Source organism: Aotus nancymaae, unplaced genomic scaffold, assembly GCF_030222135.1.
Source record: "Aotus nancymaae isolate 86718 unplaced genomic scaffold, 86718_ANA_hifiasm-v0.15.2.pri h1tg000006l, whole genome shotgun sequence".
Taxonomy (NCBI): domain Eukaryota; kingdom Metazoa; phylum Chordata; class Mammalia; order Primates; family Aotidae; genus Aotus; species Aotus nancymaae.
Genome location: NW_026988417.1, coordinates 51617454 through 51642373, shown reverse-complemented (window position 1 = coordinate 51642373; position 24920 = coordinate 51617454). Strand labels below are relative to the sequence as shown.

General features: G+C 40.9%; 1 protein-coding gene across 2 annotated transcripts in view; it reads right to left on the bottom strand.

Annotated features, from left to right (window-relative positions):
• Positions 1 to 18199, bottom strand: part of CRACD (capping protein inhibiting regulator of actin dynamics) — a 157936-nt gene extending 139737 nt beyond the window's left edge. Inside the window, exons 1-2 of one of the 2 annotated variants that reach the window (XM_021670341.2) lie at positions 18053 to 18199; positions 2269 to 2352 (exon numbers count right to left, since the gene is read on the bottom strand). In XM_021670341.2, the coding sequence (XP_021526016.2) occupies positions 2269 to 2350 (82 nt within the window). In that variant the 5' untranslated portion in view covers positions 2351 to 2352; positions 18053 to 18199. The remainder of the gene's footprint in view (positions 1 to 2268; positions 2353 to 18052) is intronic. The other variant, XM_021670342.2, reaches the window with a different exon arrangement.
• Positions 18200 to 24920: the final 6721 nt, after the last annotated feature.

Here is a 24920-nt window from a genome sequence, read left to right as displayed (position 1 = left end):
CTAAACAAAAACCTAGAAGCTGGTAAAAAGTAAGGAGGTAAATAATGAATGAAAAACAGGAAACTGACTACTGAACACTACATAATCCATGGCTCCTCAGATTTTATGAAATCTGAATCACGAGTGACCAAAACAAAAACTAGTCCCCTAACAATATTTTGGTCTTATTTTAAAATACATTATTTTTTCTACACCATTTATTTTCCCCTTCAACTTTAAAAGCACACATTTTTATTGTCTTTTTTGGTTTACTTTTAGTCAGCATGAGGAAGGGACACATTTTCTCTTTCCATCTCACAGACACTAAAGGAACATGGCCATGACTTTAAGAAAAATGATATTTGTGAAATAACATAGAGCATAGTACCTGGCACACAGTAGATAATAACACTATCATACGTAGAGAATGAGAGCTCTTCTTTGGAAGGCTTTATGCTTCTACTTCTTCACAGGTACAAAGTAGTTCAGGGCATACTTTCTAATCGTTTTGTTTCCAACCTATTAATATTTCCACACTAAACACTAGCCCCCACCCCACTCCAGGACCAGATGGGTAGAGCATCTTGCTGTATTATACAAGAGTAGGAATGAGACTATTATGGGTCTGCTTCTTCATTGATTAATGCTAGAGCCAACTTCTAATGTCAAAGACCTACAACACCACAAATTCCCTCAGGACAAAGTGCCCCTTCTCCCTTCTCTTTGAAGTTCATGGTCAGTGGGCTGCACATTTTCTTATATTTCAAAGAAATGATAGCTTAAGATGTATGGGGGGGTGGACCACCATTTTACATGTACATTTTTGATTTCCAAAAATGGAATCTGGTTTATTTGGGATTTAAGTAAGAGATCAACTCCTTTATGCTCCTAAATACCAACAAGTAACCATAGAACTGTGCAGATGAATCACACAGCAAAGTAAATTAGTGATTTCTAATGAGGAAAGATAAGAAATAATGTAATCAAATAAGTCATGGAATCAAGAAAAATAAAATACATTTCTTAAATTAAAAAAAGAAATCACCCTACACAATAAGGAAATAGAGAGGTCTAAGGCTCTGTAGCCTCCCTAGAGATGTGGTAAAAGCCTCATTGTCTGAGTCATAGAAAATTATGCTGGGCTAGGCTTTTACAAACACACTGTAAAGTCATATATTGGCCAGAGGGTGGGTGTTGGTGGTGTGGGGTAAGAGGGAGGGAAGGAGGAGAAGTTTAGTGTCAGCATGTTGCAGAATGTCTTCCTCGCTCCCCTGTTCCCAATTTTGATTTCCACTTTCCTAAAGAGAAAAGTGTGTAACATCTAAATAAGCTACTTTCAACCTACTATTTTTTCTAAAGGGAGAGAAACTCTGCTTTCAATGAACTAAAACAAGGCAAAAATAAACCCCATGGGGGAAATTAATTGGCAAGAATGAATTCGAATGTACATTTTTTTTTATCTCTGCCAAGAAGGTGCAATAAATCCAATCAGCCCTGTAAGTTACTGGAAGGAATTTTTCAAGAAAAAAAATGAAATAGGAATATAAAATCAAAATGTTCTGATCACTACTAATAAAATATATATATTTTAGGGCTTATTCAATGTAATATATTATGATAATTCTTATTTATCTGGTATTATTGAAGGATGATGTTAACTAATGCCATCCCTATCAGCATCAACATTTTTGAAAATTAAAGCATTTTGGAAGGAAATTTTTCTATAGTAGATCATATACTGAATGGAATATTGGATGTTTCAGGGCCATCGCTATTAAGGTTTCATGCAATAAAATGGTGTCTTAAGGAGAAACTGAATTAAATATACAATAGTCTGTCCCTATCAATGGTCCTCTATTTTAAAGTATTTTGGTGCCATTTTAAAGTAAGTTTTCTGCCTCTTCCTTTCACATTTCAATTGTCATTTCTTATTAGTTTGGTGAGTCTGATTCTCGTAATTGCTTCTCCTTTCTAACTTATTGCTTCTTGTGCTTATGAGATAGGAAATTAGACAATCAAGCATGATAGAATTATATGTAAAGACAGAGTTACTAGATGCTAAGCAGGAGCCTTAGAGCTCCCTGAGGAGTTTAGTGCAGAGGATGGATGGCATCTGTTTTAGCTGCTTTTGCTTATATCTGGGTGCTTTGCTGCATCCCAGACAGATGAGTGTTTTGTACAAGTTATCTACTGGTAAATCCAAGTATTTTTCTATACTAAAACAATCTATAGAATAGAGGGCTTCTGTCTCTTTAATTTGCAACTCAGAGTCACCACTTTGTACCATACCTGAAACATCTGCACTCACAGCCTCATTATGGACCTTCTTTGTAAGTTTAATTTCCTCCATGGCCGTGATTTTGTTAAACATCACTGAAATAAAAAGTACAGCATGCAAATCTATGAGCACGAAGCTTATGAAATTGGCAGGGGGAGTGTCCCACAGTTATCAATTCTGTCCTGTGTCCTCCATTTCTGTGAAAGAAAGTACATTACCTTTCATCACGGTGATCACATAATATTCAATAAAATGGAAGATATGGAGGAAAAAGTGATACCTGTAATAAAACACTGACATTATTTTGCTTTTCAGTCTATAAAAATTGCATGTCTACTGAATTACAGTCTCCATCGAATTACTGACCCTTATGCTGATGGAGAAATTTACTGTCTTCCTCCTACCTGAAAAGGAAAGGTAGGGTTATTTCAGGGACATTTTCCTTTTTAGTATTAACATGAAACTACTTAATCCCTAAACTATGCATAAGAAAAATATATCTTGCCAAATTTACAACCCTCTCACATTGCATCTATTCATTTCAAAATGATCTCTAATATCCAAAGATTTGTATTCTGTTATTACAGTATAATTTCTCATAATATTCCTAGGGTAAGAGAACAGGTTTATAACAAAGGATAATAATAATGTTTTCTATTATTCCACCATTATTTTCCCAATAACTCAAAAGTTTTCACAGATACTCATTCTTATAGAGGTTGTTTGTTTATTAGGAAAATGTATCCTGTATTCACAACCAAAGGCAAAAATAATTTTTGAAACATTTACATTTATATAAGGTCAACTTTGTCCTCCTGTATTGTGAGTTATGAAACATTTCCATTTTTAAGTTTTGTTTCCTTAGAAAAATTAAATTTCATGTGCTTTTCTATCATATGCCCGTAGATTCCTTTGACACATACCTTCCTACTTGATATGTGTAATCACCTAAATTGTCTTAATACCTTAACATCATTTTTTTTTTAGCCTTTCTTATACTTTTTCTAGGACTAACCATATTTTTGAAGCATTCATTTCTCTGCATTTCCATAAACTTTAAACTTTTGATCTTCAGAATTTGTGCAGCTTTGACAGCTATTTCTTACAATATTTTGCCATGAAGCATTGATGCATCTTTTCTCTGCATATTTATAGCCATGTTCTGGCTTCCCTCCCCTCCAAGCCTGGAAACTCCCATATGCTGGAATGCTGGTTGTTTGTACTGAGCAAGCCATGTGTCCTCCTACATGCACATCACAGCATAAAGTATTTCCTTAACCCAAAATATCCTTTTATTGACCGCTTCCATCCCAAAGTCTTAATCTTTTAAAGGACTCTCATTATCCATGAAGAATTTCAGGTAGAAAAGATCTAAGTAAATACTTTCTATTAATATCACAAAAAGTCTCACTTTTAAAAGTCCTAAATTTATTACTTCCATCCCTCTCTTAACATTACTAAACTTATTGCTACAACACAGTCTCTGCATAAATGTAATGTCTCCATTTGGATTTAGCCAGATCTATCCTAGAGGTTCAAACTACTGGAGAGGGTCAATCTACTTCCAGAGAACTACCTCTATGTCCCATGTGTCTCTGTCCATTTGGGCTGCTATAACAAAATGCCATAAGTTGGATAGCTTGCAAACAGAAATTTTTGTATTTCTCACTGTTCTGGAGGCTGGAAATTCCAAGGCTCTAGAAGATTCGGTGTCTGGTGAGGGTCCAATTTCTGGTTCTTAGATGTTGCCTTCTCACTGTGTCTTTGTGTGGCGGAAGGTGTAAGGGAACTCTCTTGGGTCTCCTTCATAAAGGCATTAATCCCATCTATAAAGGCTCTGCCCTTGTGACATAATCATCCCCCAAAGGCTATACAACGTAATACTATCACCTTGAGGGTTAACATCTTAACATAAGAATTTTAGGGAGTAAAAACATGCAGATCATGGTTCTACTTTTCATTTTGCTTGCCTCTGAAACGTAAGCTATAACATTCATGGTTCCTTACTCAATTTTGATTCCTTTTATGTATCTCTTAGCTGCTTCCTTGGCTTAATTACTCCGTGTTGCTCACCTTAAATCCCATCACCCTAGAGCACTGGGTATTTTGAAACTTCACTACTTTTTTTCTTTACACTGTCATACTGCTGTGAATGGCACATTATTGGTTTTGAATATTTCCTGGGCCTGGCTTACAAATGCCCCCTGTTGGATTGGTCTGAAATCAGTTACATGTTTCCTTTTACTGAATCTTTTGCCAGAGTATACTGCAAAGTAATGCCTGTGCCTTTGTCCTTTACAATCAACCCACCTAACAACGGAATATTAGTAAAGAGATAGGAAAATATATCAATGTAGTTCACTGTGGAAAAGAATGTATTCCTAATCATTTTATACCTACCCATGCTGACTTATATAGTGCTCGTATTGTTATATTTTTCCATTTAATCCAAGTCATCAACTACTCACTGAGTGCCCACAAAGCCCACAATATCAAACTACACAAACAGAGGATAGAAAAGGAAGTCATAGTCTGTCTTCAGTGATTTTACAACCCCAACAAAAGCAGGATAGAGGATGCTCCAGTTTGGGAATACAAAAAAATAGAAACTCTTTTTCCTGATCTTCTAAATAAAACATAGTAGCCTATAAGCATTCTTTGAATGAGTATACGCAAATTTGACTATTTGTAAGTGAGTCTCTAAGATTGATTATGTGTATGACACCGGGTATACAACAAGTAGCAATTTGCAATTTTGTTGAAGAATGATTCTCAAAACTTAATATCAACATCTGAATCTCAATATACTTTTGTTATTCTCTACTCATACTGCATATGTTTTTTGGGGAAAATTATATGCTGGAGTGAAATGAACAATTTGGGAAAAAAGAAAATCTCCAGACATGTCCTCTGAAAATCTCAACAGTCTACTATATACCATACTTTTAATTTTTCTCTTCTCACACACCCTTTCTTTGGCCGGCTTCTTTTAAACAGTCTTCCCCAAATGGATCAGTGCTATGGTAACAAACTCTGATCGTTTTATGTGGTGGATCATGAGGCTGGCGATACGGTTTGGCTCTATGTCCCCCTCCCCAAATCTCACCTTGAATTGTAATAACCCCCATGTGTCAAGGGACGGACCCGGTGGAAGGTAACTGAATCACGGGGGCAGGTTTTTTCCATGCTGTTCTCGTGATAGTGAATAACTCTCGTGAGATGTGATGGTTTTATAAAGGGGAGTGACGCTGCATGGCCGTCTTGCCTGCTGCCATGTAAGATGTACCTTTGCTCTTCCTTTGTCTTCCACCATGATGGCGAGGCCTCCCCAGCCAAGTGGAACTATGAGTCCATTAAATCTCTTTTTCTTTATAAATTACCCAGTCTCTGTTATATCTTTATTAGCATCATGAGAACAGACTAATCAGCAGGGCACTCAAAGATTAATCAGACACTGCCCCTGCCATGGAGGAACTCATAGTCTTGTGTTAAGTGTCGTCTGTGTGGGGTGAAGAGAAGCTAATATTAATCAATCTTATCCCATTCTGTTTAATTTCAGATATCATGAACCTATGTGGAATTTCAAAGATCTTTCATGCCTCTGTTTTGCAGGGAAAAGTTCACCTTTTGGAGATCAGAAAAAGGTCTTCTCATTCTACTCGTTCTGCTTAAAATTCAGTATCTTTCTTTGAGTACTTTGTTTCTTCTGCACACGATAATGTTTATGTTTTTTTCTCTTTCCTGAATCTTATTTTAAAACAAAATTTTTATGACATGATATGTTAGACTTTAATCCTTTCTCTAACCCTTGGTCTGAGTTGTCAACTCTCATTTCATTTCTCTACTTTTTCTTTTTCAGTTCTCTACTTTTTGTGAACCTCTTCCCACAAGTCTTCATGTTAGATTTCACATTTGTATCATGCCCTTCTTAGTGACTACAGGATTAGATATATGTTGCTGAAGTTTATTGGGCACTGGCCATGACAGGGTTAAAAGTTCCAATTCCCAGCACAGTATAGTTTTTTTTTTTTTTTTTTTGAGATGGATTTTCACTCTGTTGCTGCTCAGGCTGGAGTGCAGTGGAGAGATCTTGGCTAACTGCAATCTGCTTCCCAGGTCCAAACAACTCTTCCACCTCAGCCTCCCTAGTAGCTGAAATTACAGGTGTGCACCACCACACCCGGCTAATTTTTGTATCTTTAGTAGAGATGGGGTTTTGTCGTGTTGGCCAGGCTGGTCTCGAACTCCTGACTTCAGGTGATCCACCCACCTCAGCCTCCCAAAGTGCTAGGATTATAGGCATGAGCCACTGTGCCTGACCAGTATACCTTCTTGAACAAAGAGTAAACTTATCACAAAATGATGAGTTTTGTTCTTATTTCAATGTACAGTAGGTTCATATTTACATGCAGTTTAAAAGGTCTTAACTTTGACAGAAAACAATTCTTCTGGGCAGTTCTAGCACACAATTTGTCTGATGTATTGTGAAAACAAGAGCTCTACATCTGGGACTGAGAAAAGGGAGTTTAAGCAGATTCACATACAAGAAGGCCTTTAGTGGTCTTTATTTTATTATAGCTGCCAAGGTTACTACAAAAAGAGTTCACAGTTTATCCATAGTTGTGTATCACAGATGTTGATTTCTTTTGTTCCACTATGCAGAATTCATTTTCCCTTAGAAATAGCGTCATATGTGGTGGTTGGGTGTCCCACACAGGTCTCAGAATGGAGGTGAACACCCTGACTGCAGGCAGTGCTGCTGCAGAACACATGTCCTGGGGCAGGTAGAATAATGGCTCTCCAAAGAAGTCCACTTTCCAATCCCTAGAACTGTGAACAGGGATCAGATGTGTTGAAGTTAAGGATGTTGCAGTGGGAAGATGAGCCTCGATTATCTGGGTGGGCCCAGTGTGGTCACAAGGGTCTTTATAAGAGAGAGGCAGAAGTGTCAGAATCACAGGAGAGGATGTGATGGTAGAAGCAGAGATCACAGACAGAGAGGGAGGGAGAAAGACTGGAGGATGCTATGCAACTGGCTTTGAAGGATGAGGAAGGGGCCATAAGCCAAAGAAGGCAGATAGCCTCTAGAAGCTGAAAAACACAAGGAAAGGGATTCTCCCCTAGAGCCACCAGGAGTGGCCAGGTCTGTTGACTCATTTGAGACTTCTGATCTCTAGAACTACAATTTGTGTTGTTTTAAGCCACTACATTTATGGTACTGGTTACAGTGCCAACAGAAAATTAATACACTTTCTAGGAAAATTTATCGACATTTCTCTGGTCAAATAATTTTGGGATACATTATTCATTTTATCACCTCAATGCCTACAATTTGAGAAGTCTGGTGATATGGTTTGGCTGTGTCCCCATGAAAATCTCATCTTGAATTGTAATCCTCATAATTCCCACACGTCCAGGGAGAGACATGGTAGGAGGTGATTGGATTATGGGGGTGGTTTCCTCCATGCTGTTCTCAGGATCTTAGTATGTTTATTTATTTTTTTATAGCCCTCACGGAGCACCTCTGCTAGGGCGGTGTGGAAGGGAAATGTGGGGTTGGATTCCCCCCCACCCTGCCAACAGAATCCCCACTGGGGCACTGCCTAGTGGAGCTGTGGAAAGGGGGCCACTGTCTTCCAGATCCCAGAACGGTAGATCCACAGACAGCTTGCACCATGTGCCTGGAAAAACTGTGGATGCTCAACGCCAGTCCGTGAAAGCAGCTAGGAAGGGGGCTGTACCCTGCAAAGCCACAGGGGCAGAGCTGTCCAAAGCCACAGAAGCCCACCTCTTACATCAGTGTGACCTAGATGTGAGAACAGACCAATACATCCTGCAATTAAAAAATCCTATTTAACTTTGTTTAATTCAGAATCTCCCAAAGTATTTAACCATAAACATTTTAAGAAATACTTTTTAGGCCGGGCGCGGTGGCTCATGCCTGTAATCCCAGCACTTCGGGAGGCCAAAGTGGGAGGATCATGAGGTTAGGAGATCGAGACCATCCTGGCCAACATGGTGAAACCCCATCTCTACTAAAAATACAAAAAAATTAGCTGGGTCTGGTGGCACACACCTGTAGTCCCAGCCCAGCTACTCAGGACGCTGAGGCAGGAGAATCGCTTGAACCCGGGAGGTGGAGGTTGCAGTGACCCGAGATCGCACCACAGCACTCCAGCCTGGCGACGGGGCAAGACTCCACCTCAAAAATTAAGAAATGCTTTTTAAATATTCCTTTGAATTACTGTTCCACGGAATCTACTTTGGGAAATAATGGTTTAAGAGTTATGCTATGGATAATGGCAGTGTGAAGAGAGACAGACATTCTTGTATACATTTATCTAAGCTGAAATCTCAATCACTGAAGTCATTCACTGAATTACAACTGAGTGTCCATTATGGGTTGTTGTTTTTTGTTTTTGATTTTTGTTGTTTTTTGGTTTTTTTTTTTAAGACAGTTGTGTTACTCCCATTGCCTAGGCTAGAGTGTAATGGCATGATCTTGGCTCACTATAACCTTCCCCTCCCTGGTTCAAGCGATTCTCATGCCTCATCCTCCCAAGTAGCTGGGACTACAGATGCATGCCACCATACCTGGCTCATTTTTGCATTTTTAGTAGACGTGGGGTTTCACCATGTTTGCAAGGCTGGTCTCGAACTCCTGTCCTTAAGTGATCCACTTGCCTCAGCCTCCTGAATTACTGGGATTACAAGTGTGAGCCAGCACACCCAGCCCATTATGGTTTAATATTGAGATAGGTATTGGGATGAGGGTGGAGGAAATGAGAAATAAAGACATGAAGCAAAATAGCACTGACTCCAACGAGATGATCATTTAGTAGGGGATATGACATATTTACCAAAAATTATAAGCCAGGTAGAAAATGTTAAGGGGTGTGTGTGTGTGTGTGTGTGTGAGAGAGAGAGAGAGAGAGAGAGAGAGAGACAGAGAGAGAGAGAGAGAGCGAGAAAGAGAGAGAGAGAGGAGAGAGATGGCTAGACAGATATAAATGAGCTGCTGTAGGATTCTGGAGGGAAAACATAAAACACTCCGGTATCAGAGAATAAACTGTGTTGGTGTTAAATTTATCCTTTAAGGACAGCTAAGCTATTGACCAGAAAAGGAGAAGAGAAGATGGGCATTTGGAATTGGCAGCATCAGGGTGAGCAATCTCATCGATCACAGGCCCTCCCCAACTCAAGCACTAAGCAGTTCCTGGATGGGCAAAGCATGTCAAGCCTGGGTAAACTATGTCCCTTGTCTCCTAATTCTTAAGTTTTGTATTATTAGACCAATAATAAGAATTATTAGAAATTGGCGTTCTAGTTCTATAATAGTAAAAATACCAAAATTTACCACAAAGAAATGGAAATAAAATGATACAGATTTTTAAAAATACATAAGTATATATAACCAAGTCCTTAATATAAAATTTGAATTCTATCTTAAATGCCCCTTTTGGGGGATATTTTTCTGCATAGAATTAACTTTCTGAGGCTTCTTAAAATATGTGCCCAGTGAAGTTTAGGCTAAAGATGCTTTCTCCTCTTCCTGGTAAATCTTCCAGTCATAAGGATAGGCTTCTTCACTGTTCTTCGGAACTCTGAACTTCAGTTCAGAATTAGTCATTTATTTCAAGAAACTTAATCTGTGTGCATGGATGTGAACAACAGATATGCTTTAACAGTAAACAGTAGTGGAGGACATTTTCCGTGCTGACTTTAGCTTTCTGTTTGGTGTTAGTCTTGGTCTCCGTGGGAGCAGAAACTGTCTTGCTGATTGTTCTTTGTGAGCCTAGAGTCCAGAGCAGTGTTTATCTGTGGGAGGCATTCAGTGTGTGTCTGCTGAAATGATGAAAGGATCATGGGACTGAAATCTTGGCTTCACTTGGGCAATTTAGAAGAAAAAAAAAATTATGTATTTATTTTAATAAGGAAAAAGAAGATTAAAATGGGGATTGTAAGGGTAATAAATTCAATAGCTTTTTTTTTTATTTGTTTGGTTGGTTTGGAGGTTTTTTTTGGCTTTATCCTCTAGAAGTACTAAGATGATCATCTGCTAGAAGAGAAGCCTGGACTGTCTGCAGGCTTGATCCAAAGCTGCTGGTGAATCAAGCATTCATTTTTCTAGTTACATTAAAGAAAGAAAGGACAGGATTTAGGGGATCCAAGGGCCTCTCCTAAGAAACATGTTCACATAAGTGTGACCTGTGGAGATTGTGTGCCCCCCTCGGGTGTCTGGCAAACACCCTCTCATCTTTCAAGACAGCTCGAATGACACCTCTGGGAGGCCTTTGGCTCCCTGTGGCGGTTGTTTACGCTGCCCTTTGTGTTCCCCAGCACTCTGTGCAAAACTCTCTCAAATATCACTAATCACACTTTCCCTGGTTATCTGTTTACATATCTGAATTCAATTCAATAAAGTTCAATTCCCATTGCAATGCCCTAAGTATTTGCTAGGGCAATGCTAGATTCAAAGGTTCAACGGCAAATTCAAGAGCTCTGGGTTTGTTTTTTTTGTTTTTTTTTTTTTGATAGGGTCTTGCACTGTTGCCCAGACTGGAGTGGTGCAGTGGCACAATCACGGCTCACTGCAGACTCAACACTCCAGGCTCAAGCCATCCTCCCACCTCAGTCTCCCTGTGAGTAGCTGGGACCATAGGGGTACACCACCATGCCTGGGTAATTTTCTAAAAACTTGTTGATAGAGATGAGGTCTCACTATGTTGCCCAGGCTACTCTCGAACTCTTGAGCTCATGCAATCCTCCTGCCATGGCCTCCCAAAGTGCTGGGATTACAAGCATGGGCCATTGTGCCTGACCCTCTGGCTTTTTTTTTTTTTTTTGAGATGGAGCTTCGCTCTTGTTACCCAGGCTGGAGTGCAATGGTGCGATCTCGGCTCACCGCAACCTCCGCCTCCTGGGTTCAGGCAATTCTCCTGCCTCAGCCTCCTGAGTAGCTGGGATTACAGGCACGTGCCACTATGCCCAGTATTTTTAGTAGAGATGGGGTTTCACCATGTTGACCAGGATGGTCTCGATTTCTTGACCTCGTGATCCACCCACCTCGGCCTCCCAAAGTGCTGGGATTACAGGCTTGAGCCACCGCGCCCGGCCCCCCCTGGCTTTTAGAAGCTACTTTTTATCATGGAGGACAGACAAGATACAACTACCTACAGTTCTCTGCTAAGAGCAGGAGAGCCTGAGGTAGCAGAGAGATGACAGGAAGGAGGAAGTGACCATGAACTCCTGGACAGTATGGCCTTACTTCATATCCTTAGCCCTCAGTACAATGTCTGGCATGTAAAAAAACTCCATGAATGTTAACGGAGGGAGGGAAGAGGAAAGAAATCAACAAAACGCTCCTACTCCATCCCCATCTCTCTGCTATGCTTGTCAAACTAGTTACTCTAAAGTTGGTGTTTTCAAGCTCTGGGAAAAGATATCTTAGAGCACAGAGTTGATGCTTCAGTCCTCCCTAGTGTATAGTAAGAGTATACAATAATGACATTTGATAGAGACAAGTCATCATTTGTCCTGTGTTTAACTGTGGTCCCATGGCACCTGTTCACAAACACTACACTCCCAGGAAGTCTACAGAAAAGAGACATGCAGAGAAGTTGCATTTGCTGAATCACTAGCACTACACCGACCTAATTCTTAAGTTCTCTATTATTAGAGCAAGAGCTCTTTTGCTATCACAAAAGGATTTAACTAGAATGTCGGTTCCCTCAGAACCTCGTTTGCCATCCAGTTTCCCGTTTCTCTGCCAGCTTCATCTGTGCAACTCATCTTGGGTTACGTCTGGCAGATGGAGAGAGGAATCTCATTTCAAGCCTCTGCTGTCTGCATCCCAGAGCCCTCCCTGAGCAGCCTGTTTCACCAAGGACAGAAGAAAGGAGGGATGGATGTGATCAGCCTCCCCAAGAGATGACAGTGTAAAGTATTCCTCAAATTTTTGTCTTCAACGGCTAGTATCATTTAACTCCCTTGGGAGAGGCTGCTTTGTTGCCTAGCCTAGCAATATAATCTCTAGCTATCCCAATGCCAAAATATCAATTACAGGTTCATCTGGATGATGGGATAAACTGGAGTTCAGAACACTAGAACAATGACATAAGTCAGGGGTGGGGAGAGAGGGTACCCAAAGGGATTGAGCCCCATGATTGAAGTGAAATAAGGTAAAGTCATAATTCTCCCTATCCTTGCAGATTAAGTAACTAAATTCTAAACTGCTTTCTGTCTCATGAAGAGCAGCCCACCAGCAACTACAGTGAAGCAGGTGCTCTGGAGGGGTTTTCTTTTTGGAGGTCCTAATTAGAAAGATATTAATATTCTGATAGCACCCCAGCTCTCTCAGCATAATGATAGAAGATTGAAAAAATAAATAATTGGTAATAACAATTAAGCATTTTACCAGTCACAAAACATCACATATTGTACAATTTCATTTACACAAAATATCTAGAAAAGGTAAATTCATAGACAGAAAGATTGGTGGTTGCCGGTGGCTGAGGGGAGAGAGAGATGGGGAGTAACTGCTTAATGGGTACAGTGTTTTATTTTAGGGTGATGAAAATGTTTTAGAAAGAGACAGAGGTGATGGTTGCAAAACTGTGAATATGCTAAATGCCACTCAATTGTTCACTGTAAAATGTTTAATTTCATGCTATGTGAATTTCACCTGAATATTTTTAAATGTGTTATAATTAAAGGACTAATTATTTCTCATTGCTCAACAATCTACCACTACTGGGGAAAAAGGAGGATCTTATTTCCATTCTATAGTGAAAAGAGGGATTAAATAAGTCTTTAAATTCTAGTATTACTCATCTTTGGGGCTTTCCTGTGAAAAGCCTAGTACTTACCCAAATGTTGGTAGCAGAAAAGTAATTCAAACCAATGACCCCGGATTTGCCGGGCCCATGTAGTCTAACTTCGAAATCAACAGCTGCAGGAGTAGCAAGAGCAGCAGCTATTTATCTGCAGCTATGAAGTGCCAGCTAGATAACCAAAAGGCAATCAAGGAGACCTCTGTTGATTAGACTCTAGAATCCTGGCCAGACCTGTGTGACGAAGGTAGTCCCGGGAAGTGGCATTTGGTGGTGGTGACATCAGACAAAGACTACAGATCATTTTAATTAACTAGAAGAATATGATCACCTTGCTATTTCCACATACTTCTAGGACAAAGAAAATAAATGTTGGCCAAGCGTGGTGGCTCGTGCATGTAAACCCAGCACTTTGGGAGGCTGAGGTGGGTGGATCACCTGAGGCCAGGAATTCGAAACCAACCTGACCAACATGCATCTCTACTAAAATATAAAGATTAGCTGGGTATGGTGGTGCATGTCTGTAGTCCCAGCTACTTGGGAGGCTGAGGCACAAGAATTGCTTGAACCCGGGAGGCAGATGTTGCAGTGAGTTGAGATCGCACCACTGCACTTCAGGCTGGGCGACATAGCAACACTCCATCTTGGAAAAAAAAAAAGAAGAAATGTTAACAGAACAGGAGGATCTTTAGATGAGAGGCAGCTTTCTTTTTCCTTCTTTATTCTAAGATGAAGATCCAAAGCAATCTGCTGTTAAGTGCAAAGAGAAGCCCAAAAGCTTAGAGCGAATAAAAACACATTTAGAACAGAGGTTTAAGAAAAGGACCTTGAAGGCTATGTAAACAAAAACATGGCTGAATGCATACAGAGGAAAAGCAGGTGGGGGCTGCCCGGTCTCTCCTGACACCCTCCCCTTTCACTCCCACACGGCACAGTCAGAGCCATGGACAAACAGGCCCCCGAAGCTCTCACTAGCCAACCTCTGCACCACTCACACCTTGCCTCATGCTCTACTTCTTGAGAAACCTCGAATCTTCCAGGTTTTGAGGTCAGGCATGGTTTTCCTACTATGGCTTTGTGTCGCCTCCCAGACTTAACACTTAGCTTTGAGTACTTGCTTTCCTTAACCAGGATTTAGACATTTCTCTAGCATGACCGCCTGTGGTCGCTTCTTCTACCTTCAGCCTAGCCCAGGATGTTGCTCTATGCCATGTGCCTATGCACACATGGAAAAGTGCTCAGCTCTGCTTCAGTGTAGCCTTTCTTCCTTGGGTGCAGCCCTCAAGACCATGCCTAAAATGAGGCTCTAGAGTTGACTGGAGCGGTGCAGCTGCAGGCCAAGGGACACAGATGGCTAGACGGCTCATGTTCAGAGGGAATCTTTAAACTTAATGGAAAGCCAAAGTATATTCAATGCTTTCAAAATCCCCTAATTCTACTACAATAAGCCAACGACTCGGAGCCATATATATATACACACACACATATATATTATTTTTTCCTATGTTGTGTGAGAAAAAGTCATTTAATGATCTACATGTTTTTTAAAATTACAGTATGATTTCCCTGGAAAACTTCCTAAAAGAGGAAAAAAGCATCTATTTCCTATGTCTTCATAGCTGCAGATAAATAGAAGGGAGGAGTGGCTTCTGATAGGAAAGCTGAGGTAGAGCATCAATTGTGAGCCACCTTGGGGTTAAACAATTTGGACAGGGACTGCAATGCTGTACGTGTGCAACTCCTGCCCTGGGTCAGGGCAGGGCCTTGTCAGCTCCAGCCCGTTATCACGGCCCTAGTAGCACATAAGCAGCATGGTGAAATTGAGCTGACAATCCTCCCACCTCAGCCTTCAGAGTGGATGGGACTGCAGGTACCGCCACTATGCCTGGCCTAGACCTGGCTGTTTTTCTTGTTTCTTTGTTGTTCCGTGTTTTGGAGTTGTTGTTTTGCTTTTTCTGTTTGTTCATTTTTGAGACAGGGTGTTACTCTGTCACCCAGGCTGGAGTGCAGTGGTAAGATTTCGGCTCACTGCAACTTCAACCTCCCCAGCTCCAGTGATCCTTCCACCTCAGCCTCTCTGGTAGCTGGGATCACAGGCACGCACCACCATGCCTGGCTAATTTTTTGTGATTTTTATAGAGACAAGATTTTGCCATGTTCCCCAGGCTAGTTTCGAACTCTTCGGCTCAAGACACAGGATTTTGCCACGTTGCCCAGGCTAATTTCGAACTCTTCGTCTCCTTTGGGAGGCTGATCCGCCTGCCTCAGCCTCCCAATGTGCTGAGATTACAGGTGTGAGCCATCACATCCAGCCAACCTGGCTGTTGTGATAACTGACTCTGAAGCCTGTTTCCCCACTTGTAAGATGGGAATAGTAATATCTATTCCTTATTATTTAAGGTAGTTGTGATGATTTGAATTGTATCCCCCGAAAAGTAACCTGAAGTCCTGACCCTGCAGTACCACTGAATTTGACCTTGTTTGGAAATAGGGCTGTTGTAGATGTAATTAGTTTAAGATGAGGTCACATTGAAGTAGCGTGGGTCCTTAGTCCAGTATATCTGGTGTCCTTATAAGAAGAGGGAAGACAGCCATGTGAAGACACAGACACACAGCGAGAATGCCAGGTGACAACAGAGGCGGAGATTGGAGGGAGGCAGCTGCAGCCCAGGAATGCCGAGGATTGCTGATAACCACCAGAAGCCAGGAAGAACCAAGGAAGGTTTCCCTCTGACGTGTCTCACAGGGAGCATGGCCCTAACTTAATTCTGGACTTCTAGCCTACAGACCTGTGAAACAATACATTTCTGTTGTATTAAGCTCTCTCTGTTTGCCTAATTTGTTATGCCAGCCCTAGCAAATTAATATGGTCCTAGAGGCCTAATATATTTATCTTCTGTGTGTGTTTTGGGGGCGGGGGGAGTAAGTATACTGTAACTGCAGAGGAAACAGAACAAATCAGGTAGACAGGAAGAAAACAAGGACAAGGCAACCTTTCTTATGCATCTAAACCAAGAAGTGCCATCATTTCCTGTGGACCTGACCTTCCTGTTCACGCTGCTCCAGCACTGGCTCCTGGCTGTGGCTGGAACACCCCAGCTGCGTTCCTCTACCTGGAACATGCCTAGAGCCAGCTCCTGACTTCCTGCCTTTCCTCAGTGAGGCCCATTCTGCAATGTGCACGCCCACCCCACTAAGCACTCCCAACCCCCCTTGCTCTACTTTACTTTTTCTTTTCTCCATGTTCTCAGTGGATTCTAATATCCTACTCATGTGTTTATTATGTGCATTATTTATCATCTCCATCCAGGCTACAATACTAAGCTCCATGCACTGATGTGAACAAACATCTAAAACAATACCTCATTCACTGTAGGTGCTTAAGAAAAAATTTTCTAAAAATCGATCATTCATTTTAAAATGACCACTTTATTACAGAAGCTGTCTGAGTTCATTATAATAAATTAGAAAAAATTAAAAGCTTCAAACTCCCACCATCTAATCAAACCTCTCACATTACAAAAATCAGACTGACTTTTAACTTCTTTAAGTGATTCCCTAAGGGGTCCTGTCAGTCCAGGAGAAATCCCATGGTAAGGGTAACACTCATCTTACAAAGCTTGCTGTGTGAATTTAATGAAATAAAGTAACCAAATACTAAATACAATGCTTACCACAGCAACTAATACAACTAATGAGTAGTTTTTATTAATAGGTAGTTATTATAATAGGTCTTTGTTGATAGGTAGTGGTCATAACAACTAATAGGCAGTTGTTATTTTATTTCTTTTCATCTTATCTTTAACATTCATCCCTTCCCTCAACTTACAAAAAGTAAGTGGCAGATATCTGCAGTCAAAAGAATGACATGATATTATCATTATTATTTTTTTAGATGGGAGTCTCACACTGTCACCCAGGCTTGAGTGTCGTGGTGCGATCTCGGCTCACCGCAACCTCCGCCTCCCGTGTTCAAGCAATTCTCCTGCCTCAGCCTCCTGAGTAGCTGGGATTACAGGCGCACACCACCATGCCCAGCTAATTTTTTGTATTTTTAGTAGAGACAGGGTTTCACCAGGTTGGCCAGGCTGGTCTCAAACTCCTGACCTTGTGATCTGCCCACTTCAGCCTCCCAAAGTGCTGGCATTACAGGCGTGAGCCACCACACCAGGCTGCCATGATGTTATTTTTCAGGGGAGGCAGCGGTGAGCAATGCCTCCCACTCCCAGCACTCAGAAGACAAAGTTGCCCAAACTCACAGGACCAAGCTCTATGGCCCAAAGCACCATGAGACGCAAGGCCACTAACTATTTCCATAGAATTTTCTAATAGCAACAAAACAATGAACAATGATAACCAATATATATATATATTTTTGAGACGGAATCTTGCTCTATCGCCCAGGCTGGAGTGCAGTGGCGCAATCTTGACTCACTGCAACCTCTGCCTCCTAGGTTCAAGCTATTCTCCTGCCTAGTCTCCTGAGTAGCTGGGACTACAGGTGCCCACCACCACACCTGGCTAACTCTTATATTTTTATTAGAGATGGGTTTCAGCATGTCACCCAGGCTGGTCTGGAACTCCTGACCTCAAGTAATCTGCCCACCTCAGCCTCCCAAAGTGCTGGGATTTCAGGTGTGAGCCACTGCACCTGACTGATAACCACATTTTTGTATTACATGTCCTCTCATTTACAAAATCTTTTCCCATGAAATTTTCTTTTATAGATAAAATAACTGGGGTCCAGAGAATTTAGGTCACTTGTCCAAGTTGACTCAGCTGGTAAGTAGAAGAGTTGGGAACTCAATCTAGGATTAGAAGATCATTGATGACAAAGATCATCTCTCTTGATATTCAGTGAAATACACACTATTCCTAGAATCCCCCTCACAACAGATGAAACATTCCTTAGCATTTTTTCCATAAGCTACTTCCCTCTCCATACTCTCTATAAAATACTTACCTATTTTAATAGCCACAAGTCCTTTTCTTGTTGGATAATTCTCCACCAAAATTTTCTCCTCGCAAAAAGGAAAATTCGCCTTCAGCCGTAAATGTCAGGAAACGGGGCACATTGCTGAGGAAGCCTGGGAATCACTGCTCTTGTAAGCTGTTGAGAAAAAAACAAAACATCAAGGACTTTATGTCTTCAATCTTCTCTTGGGAAGCCTTTAAAATGAATCTCTTTTCCAATCCTTGGCAGAAGTTAGTACAAAAAAGGTTTCTTCCCCCCATGAGGGTTCCAATTTGGTTTAGTAATATTAGATTTGCATTGTTAGCCAAAATTTACTACAGAGCTTTAAAAGCATTTATTATTAACAGTTCCCCCTTTTGAGAGGACTAAAAGAATCACATCCCTGAATACTGAGACTTCCATATGCTTACATACAGGATTCTCACACTTATTCTTCATGTAATTTAGCTAAAATTCAAGAAGCTGGAAGACATAAATCCAATTTAGCAGACAAGTGAAGGCAGTAATCATTAGGTTATTTCCTAGTGAAGGCACCTTTTTACTCGAATACAAATCACAGAGTTAACTAGGTTAATGAGCTCCCCATGGGTAGAGTGTGCAATCCCTTCTAAAGCTGCCTGAATGAAAACCAGGATGTAACGAATGTAGATATTAGCTGGGATGGAAGAAGAAATGTCCAAGAAACAACCTTAAATTAACACAGGCCCTTTGCAAAGCCCTGTGAAACAAGACAACATTCTGGGGCAATGATACAGGAAGAAATCACTCCAAATCTCAGGATGGACATGGGTGTCAGGCCCTAATGGGGGTTGGCCTGTATGGACTTAGAGAAGAATTCTCAGTTCTGGCTATGAGGGACTAGCTTCTAGAAGACCAATGTCCCATTGAATACAACTAGAACAGTTGGCAAAAGTTATTTTTAAAACCTGTTTAAAGGCTTTGAAGGACTACCAAGGCAGCCAGGACATGAGAGGCCATGATCTTAAGGAAGAAGGGAAATAAAATTGAGGAAAGTCAGACATTTTGTACCATTTTTCCTTTGAGACACCTACTGGTTTTGTAGGAAGCACAGAGTGAAACTGCTGAGAAGCCTAACAGAAAGTGGCTATTTAGAGGAACATAAAGTGAGTGAACCTTTGTCCAGCTCACAGGCTGAGGAGATCCCAGAGATAAGGAAAATGCAAGGAAATGAGCTCAACATTCTGCCTCTGTTTAACTCTGTAAGAAACTGTGAAACATTTGTCAGAAGTGGTTGTATCATTTTATACTCCCATCAGTAATATATGAGAATTCCAATTTACACAACCTCATCAACATTTGACATTGGCACATTAGAGAACTAGAAAATCAAGAACAAACCAAACCGAAAATAAGTAGACGGAGAGAAATAATAAAGATCAGAGCATAAATAAACAACATTGAGACAATAAACCACCAAAGATTAATAAAATTAAAAGTTGGCTTTTTAAAAAGATAAACAAAATTGACAAACTTTTATTTAAGCTAAGAAACAAAGAGAGAAGACTCAAATCAATAAAATCAGAGACAGAAAAGAAGGCATTACACTTGGTACCATGGAAATAAAAAGGCTCATTAGAGACTATTTTGAACAACTGTGCAACAATAAATCAGAAAAGCTAGATGAACTGATTACTCTCCTACATCCATGCAACCTACCAAGATTGAAAAATAGAGAATCTGAACAGACAATAAAAAGTAACAAGAATCAATATTGTGAAAATGGCCATACTGTCCAAAGTAATTTATAGATTTAACGCTATCCCCATCAAACTACCAACGACCTTCTTCACAGAACTGGAAAAAACCATTTTAAACTTCATATGGAACCAAAAAAGAGCCTGCATAGCCAAGACAATCCTAAGCAAAAAGAACAAAGCCAGAGGCATTACGCTGCCAGACTTCAAGCTATACTACAAGGCAACAGTAATCAAAACAGCATGGTACTGGTGTCAAAACAGAGACACAGACCAATGGAACAGCACAGAGGCCTCCAGAGCAACACCATACATCTACAACCATCTGATCTTTGACAAACCTGACAAAAACAAGCAATGGGGAAAGGAGTCCCTGTTTAATAAATGGTGTTGGGAAAACTGGCTAGCCATGTGCAGAAAGCAGAAACTGGACCCCTTCCTGACACCTTACACTAAAATTAACTCCAGATGGACCTTAGGTCTTAAATATAAGACCTAACATCATAAAAACCCTAGAAGAAAACCTAGGCAGTACCATTCAGGACACAGGCATGGGCAAAGACTTCATGACTAAAACACCAAAAGCAATGGCAACAAAAGCCAAAATAGACAAATGGGATCTAATTAAACTTCACAGCTTCTGTACAGCAAAAGAAACAATCATTAGAGTGAACCGGCAACCAAGAGAATGGGAAAAAATGTTTGCAATCTACCCATCTGACAAAGGGCTAATATCAGAATCTACAAAGAACTGAAACAGATTTACAAGAAAAAAACAAACCCATCCAAAAGCGGGCAAAGGATATGAACACTTTTCAAAAGAAGACATATATGAAGCCAACAAACATATGAAAAAATGCTCATCATCACTAGTCACTAGAGAAATGCAAGTCAAACCACACTGAGATACCATCTCATGTCAGTTAGAATGGTGATCATTAAAAAATCTGGAGACAACAGATGCTGAAGAGGATGTGGAGAAATAGGATCACTTTTACACTGTTGGTGGGAGTGTAAATTAGTTCGACCATTGTAGAAGACAGTGTGGTAATTCCTCAAGGATCTAGAAATAGAAATTCCATTTGACCCAGCAATCCCATTACTGGGTATATACCCAAAGGACTATAAATTGTTCTATATTATAAAGACACGGCCGGGCGCGGTGGCTCAAGCCTGTAATCCCAGCACTTTGGGAGGCCGAGGCCGGTGGATCACGAGGTCAAGAGATCGAGACCATCCTGGTCAACATGGTGAAACCCCGTCTCTACTAACACAAAAAATTAGCTGGGCACGGTGGCGCGTGCCTGTAATCCCAGCTACTCAGGAGGCTGAGGCAGGAGAATTGCCTGAACCCAGGAGGCGGAGGTTGCGGTGAGCCAAGATCGCGCCATTGCACTCCAGCCTGGGTATCAAGAGCGAAACTCCGTCTCAAAAAAAAAAAAAAAAAAAAAAAAAAAGACACATGCACAGGTATGTTCATCGTGGCACTGTTTACAATAGCAAAGACCTGGAGCCAACCCAAATGCCCATCAATGATAGACTGGACAAACAAAATGTGGCACATATACACCATGAAATACTATGCAGCCATAAAAAACGATGAGTTTGTGTCCTTTGCAGGGACATGGATGAACCTGGAAATCATCATTCTCAGCAAACTGACACAAGAACCGAAAATCAAATATCGCATGTTCTCACTCATAGGTGGGTATTGAACAATGAGAACACTTGGACACAAAGAGGGGAGCATCACACACTGGGGTCTATTGGGGGCGGCTATGGGAGGGATAGTGGGAGGGAGGGTGGGGGAGGAATAACATGGGGAGAAATGTCAGGTATAGGTGATGGGAAAATGGTGGCAACAAACCACCTTGCTATGAATGTACCTATGCAACAATCCTGCATGATTTGCACATGTACCCCAGAACCTAAAGTACCAAAAAAAAAAAGTAACAAGACTGAAGTAGCAATAAAAAGTCTCTCATTAGAGAAAGCTCAGAACCTCATGGGTTCAGTGCTAAATTCTACCAAGCATTTAAAGAAAAACTAATACCGATTCTACTCAGACTATTCCAACAAATTGGAAAGGCGGGAATACTTCCACACTCATTCTACAAGGTCATACCCTCATACCAAAAACCAAAGGCATAAAAAGATGCAAAAATCCTCAACAAAATATTATCAAACCCCAGTCAACATTACATTGAAATGATTATTCACCGTGATCAGGTGGGAGTCATCCCAGGGAAGCAAAAATGGATCAACATACCCAAATCAATAAAGCACATTGATAAAGTCAAAGACAAAAACCATATGATGATTTCAATAGATGCCCCCCCACCAAAAGCATTCAATGAAATTTAACATTCCTTTATGATAAAAATCCTCAAGAAACTGCGTATAAAAGGAACATACCTCAAGACAATAAAGGCCATGTATGACAAACCCACAGATAGCATCACACTGAACGGGGAAATGGAAAGCCTTTCCTCTAAGCTCTGAACAAGACAAGGATACAGAAAATAACAAGTGTTGGTGAGGATGCAGACAAAATGAAGCCCTTGGTGTACCCTGTTGGTGAAAACGGAAAATGGCACAGTGGACACAAAAAACAGTATGGTGTCTCTAAAAACATTTAAAATAAAATGACCACATGATCTAGCAATTCCACTTCTGGGCATATACGCAAAGGAAGTGAAAGCAAATAAGTTTTTATTTTAATTATTGCAAATACATTTTAACAAGTGGGTAAATTAACAAATATAGAATCCATAAATAATGAGCTTTGACTATATGTCTATACATGGTTCCAAGTCTGAAATCTGGTTTTCCTTTCTTCAGTTTCTTTTCATTTAGGCAAAATAGGCCTGATGAAGCTCTAAACATATTTAATGATGGGTAGCAAACTGTCAGCTAAACTTAACTAGCTTCATGGAAACCAACTTACTGATAAGGTAGCAATTTTCAACTTGTTCTCTGTTGAATGCTCATATTTGGAGTTTAACACCCATCTCTACTCATTTCCTTTCTCATATCCTCAGGGAGAACTTCACAGAACACTTGAAATGTTAACAATCTATAACTCAAGAATGACTATACCTGGGTACTTTTAAATACAAGAACAAAATCAGCAAGAATGAGGTAATGTATATTTTGCAGGAGAAGGAAGAAAGTGATCCTCAGTGAACTCAGCGCATGTGTACTCAAAGATAAACTCCTTTAACTTTTTCCATTTGCTCTGGCTGTGTATAATAAGATGTTTCACAGCTCACGCTGTCTGTGGGGTCACCCTAAAAAACAAGTGCTAAGAGAAAGTTGCCTGCATTTCAAATTTTCAGTCTAGCAGTCAGAAAGGCTGGGTGCTGGCCGGGCATGGTGTCTCACACCTGTAATCTCAGCATTTTGTGAGGCCGAGGCAGGCAGGTCACCTGAGGTCAGGAGTTTGAGACCAGCCTGATCAACAAAGAGAAACCCCATCTCTAGTAAAAATACAAAATTAAGCCCGGTGCAGTGGCTTACGCCTGTAATCCCAGCACTTTGGGAGGCCGAGGTGGGTGGATCACGAGGTCAAGAGATCAAGACCATCCTGGTCAACATGGTGAAACCCTGTCTCTACTAAAAATACAAAAAATTAGCTGGGCATGGTGGCGCGTGCCTGTAATCCCAGCTACTCAGGAGGCTGAGGCAGGAGAATTGCCTGAACCCAGGAGGCAGAGGTTGTGGTGAGCCGAGATCGCGCCATTGCACTCCAGCCTGGGTAACAAGAGCGAAACTCCGTCTCAAAAAAAAAAAAATACAAAATTAGCCAGGCGTGGTGGTGCATGCCCGTAATCCCAGCTACTCGGGAGGCTGATGCAGGAGAATCACTTGAACCTGGGAGGCAGAGGTTGCAGCGAGCTGAGATTGCACCATTGCACTCCATCCTGGGCAACAAGAGCGAAAGTCCATCTCAAAAAAGAAAAGAAAAGAAAGGCTGGGTGTTAGAACCACATATCCAAGATTCATTTACTTCTGCAAATCATGATGCCTGTGACCTGGCACTTGAGAACAGACTGTAACAGAAAAAATATAGATGAATTACTCAGAAGGTTTTTGCCCAACAGTGGTAACTGTGCTGCTTTCTGTTTCCCACCAGGCGGAATTAGGTTCCTATCAAAACGGCTTCTGTTTTTCAGGCAGATACAACAAGGTCACTTTGAGCAGTGTCTTCTCAGCCCATTCTCGATAGCAATTAACAAAAGAAGCAGTTTTAGTGGACAGTGGGACGTAAATAGTGATACAATATTCCTTTTATTCCTCTAAGACTCCCAACCTAACAGGAAGGTACTGCAGGAATGATCTAACCTTTGGGACAGGAGACCCATTTCCAGGCTTGGCTAGATTTAAAGTTATATTGTGAAGTTGAAAAAAAAAACCCAAAAGATACCTCCATCCCGAGCAGGAGTAAAGAAATTTTGTTACTTCATGTCCTGCCTTCCCCAGCCTCTTCCCCAACAGAACCTCTGAGAACATGCAGGTACAACAGATCTCCTTAAAGCCGTATGGTTGGAGCTATAAAGGTGGAACATCTGAAACCATGAGCACATGGAAACATCTTCACAGGCTCCTTAACCACAGAAGAGAGGCAGGCATACAGTTGAAATTCCCCACCACCACCCCTAGATCTTACAATGTTCTACGATTAGTGTGCACAGGGAACATTTCTTAGCTAAGCTACAAGTGTTGGTGGTCTGCAAGCTTACTACCATTCATTATTATTTATCTTCTTCCTTTCGCTGTTAAACTTCAGAGGCAAACTGTCCATACTTGTTATCTTCACCATCTCAGCATTGTTCACTCCTTCAGCCCCCCACCTCACTCCTTGTCTCATTCTACTCAAATCGCACTTTTGAAAGTTACCAATAAAAGCCATTGCTCAATTTGCATTTGTTTTGATACCCACCAGTCTCTGATCTACAGCCCCCCTAATCTATGATGCCACCAACTGGACAACACTACTTGAAACTGTTTATTTAGTTTGTTGGGTACTGTGTCTTCCTGGTTGCTTTTAACACTCTACATGCTCTTTTTCTCCTCCACTGATAAATATTCAAAGCAAGTATCTGCTCCTCATCAGCTACAATAACCATAGTCTTTCTGAG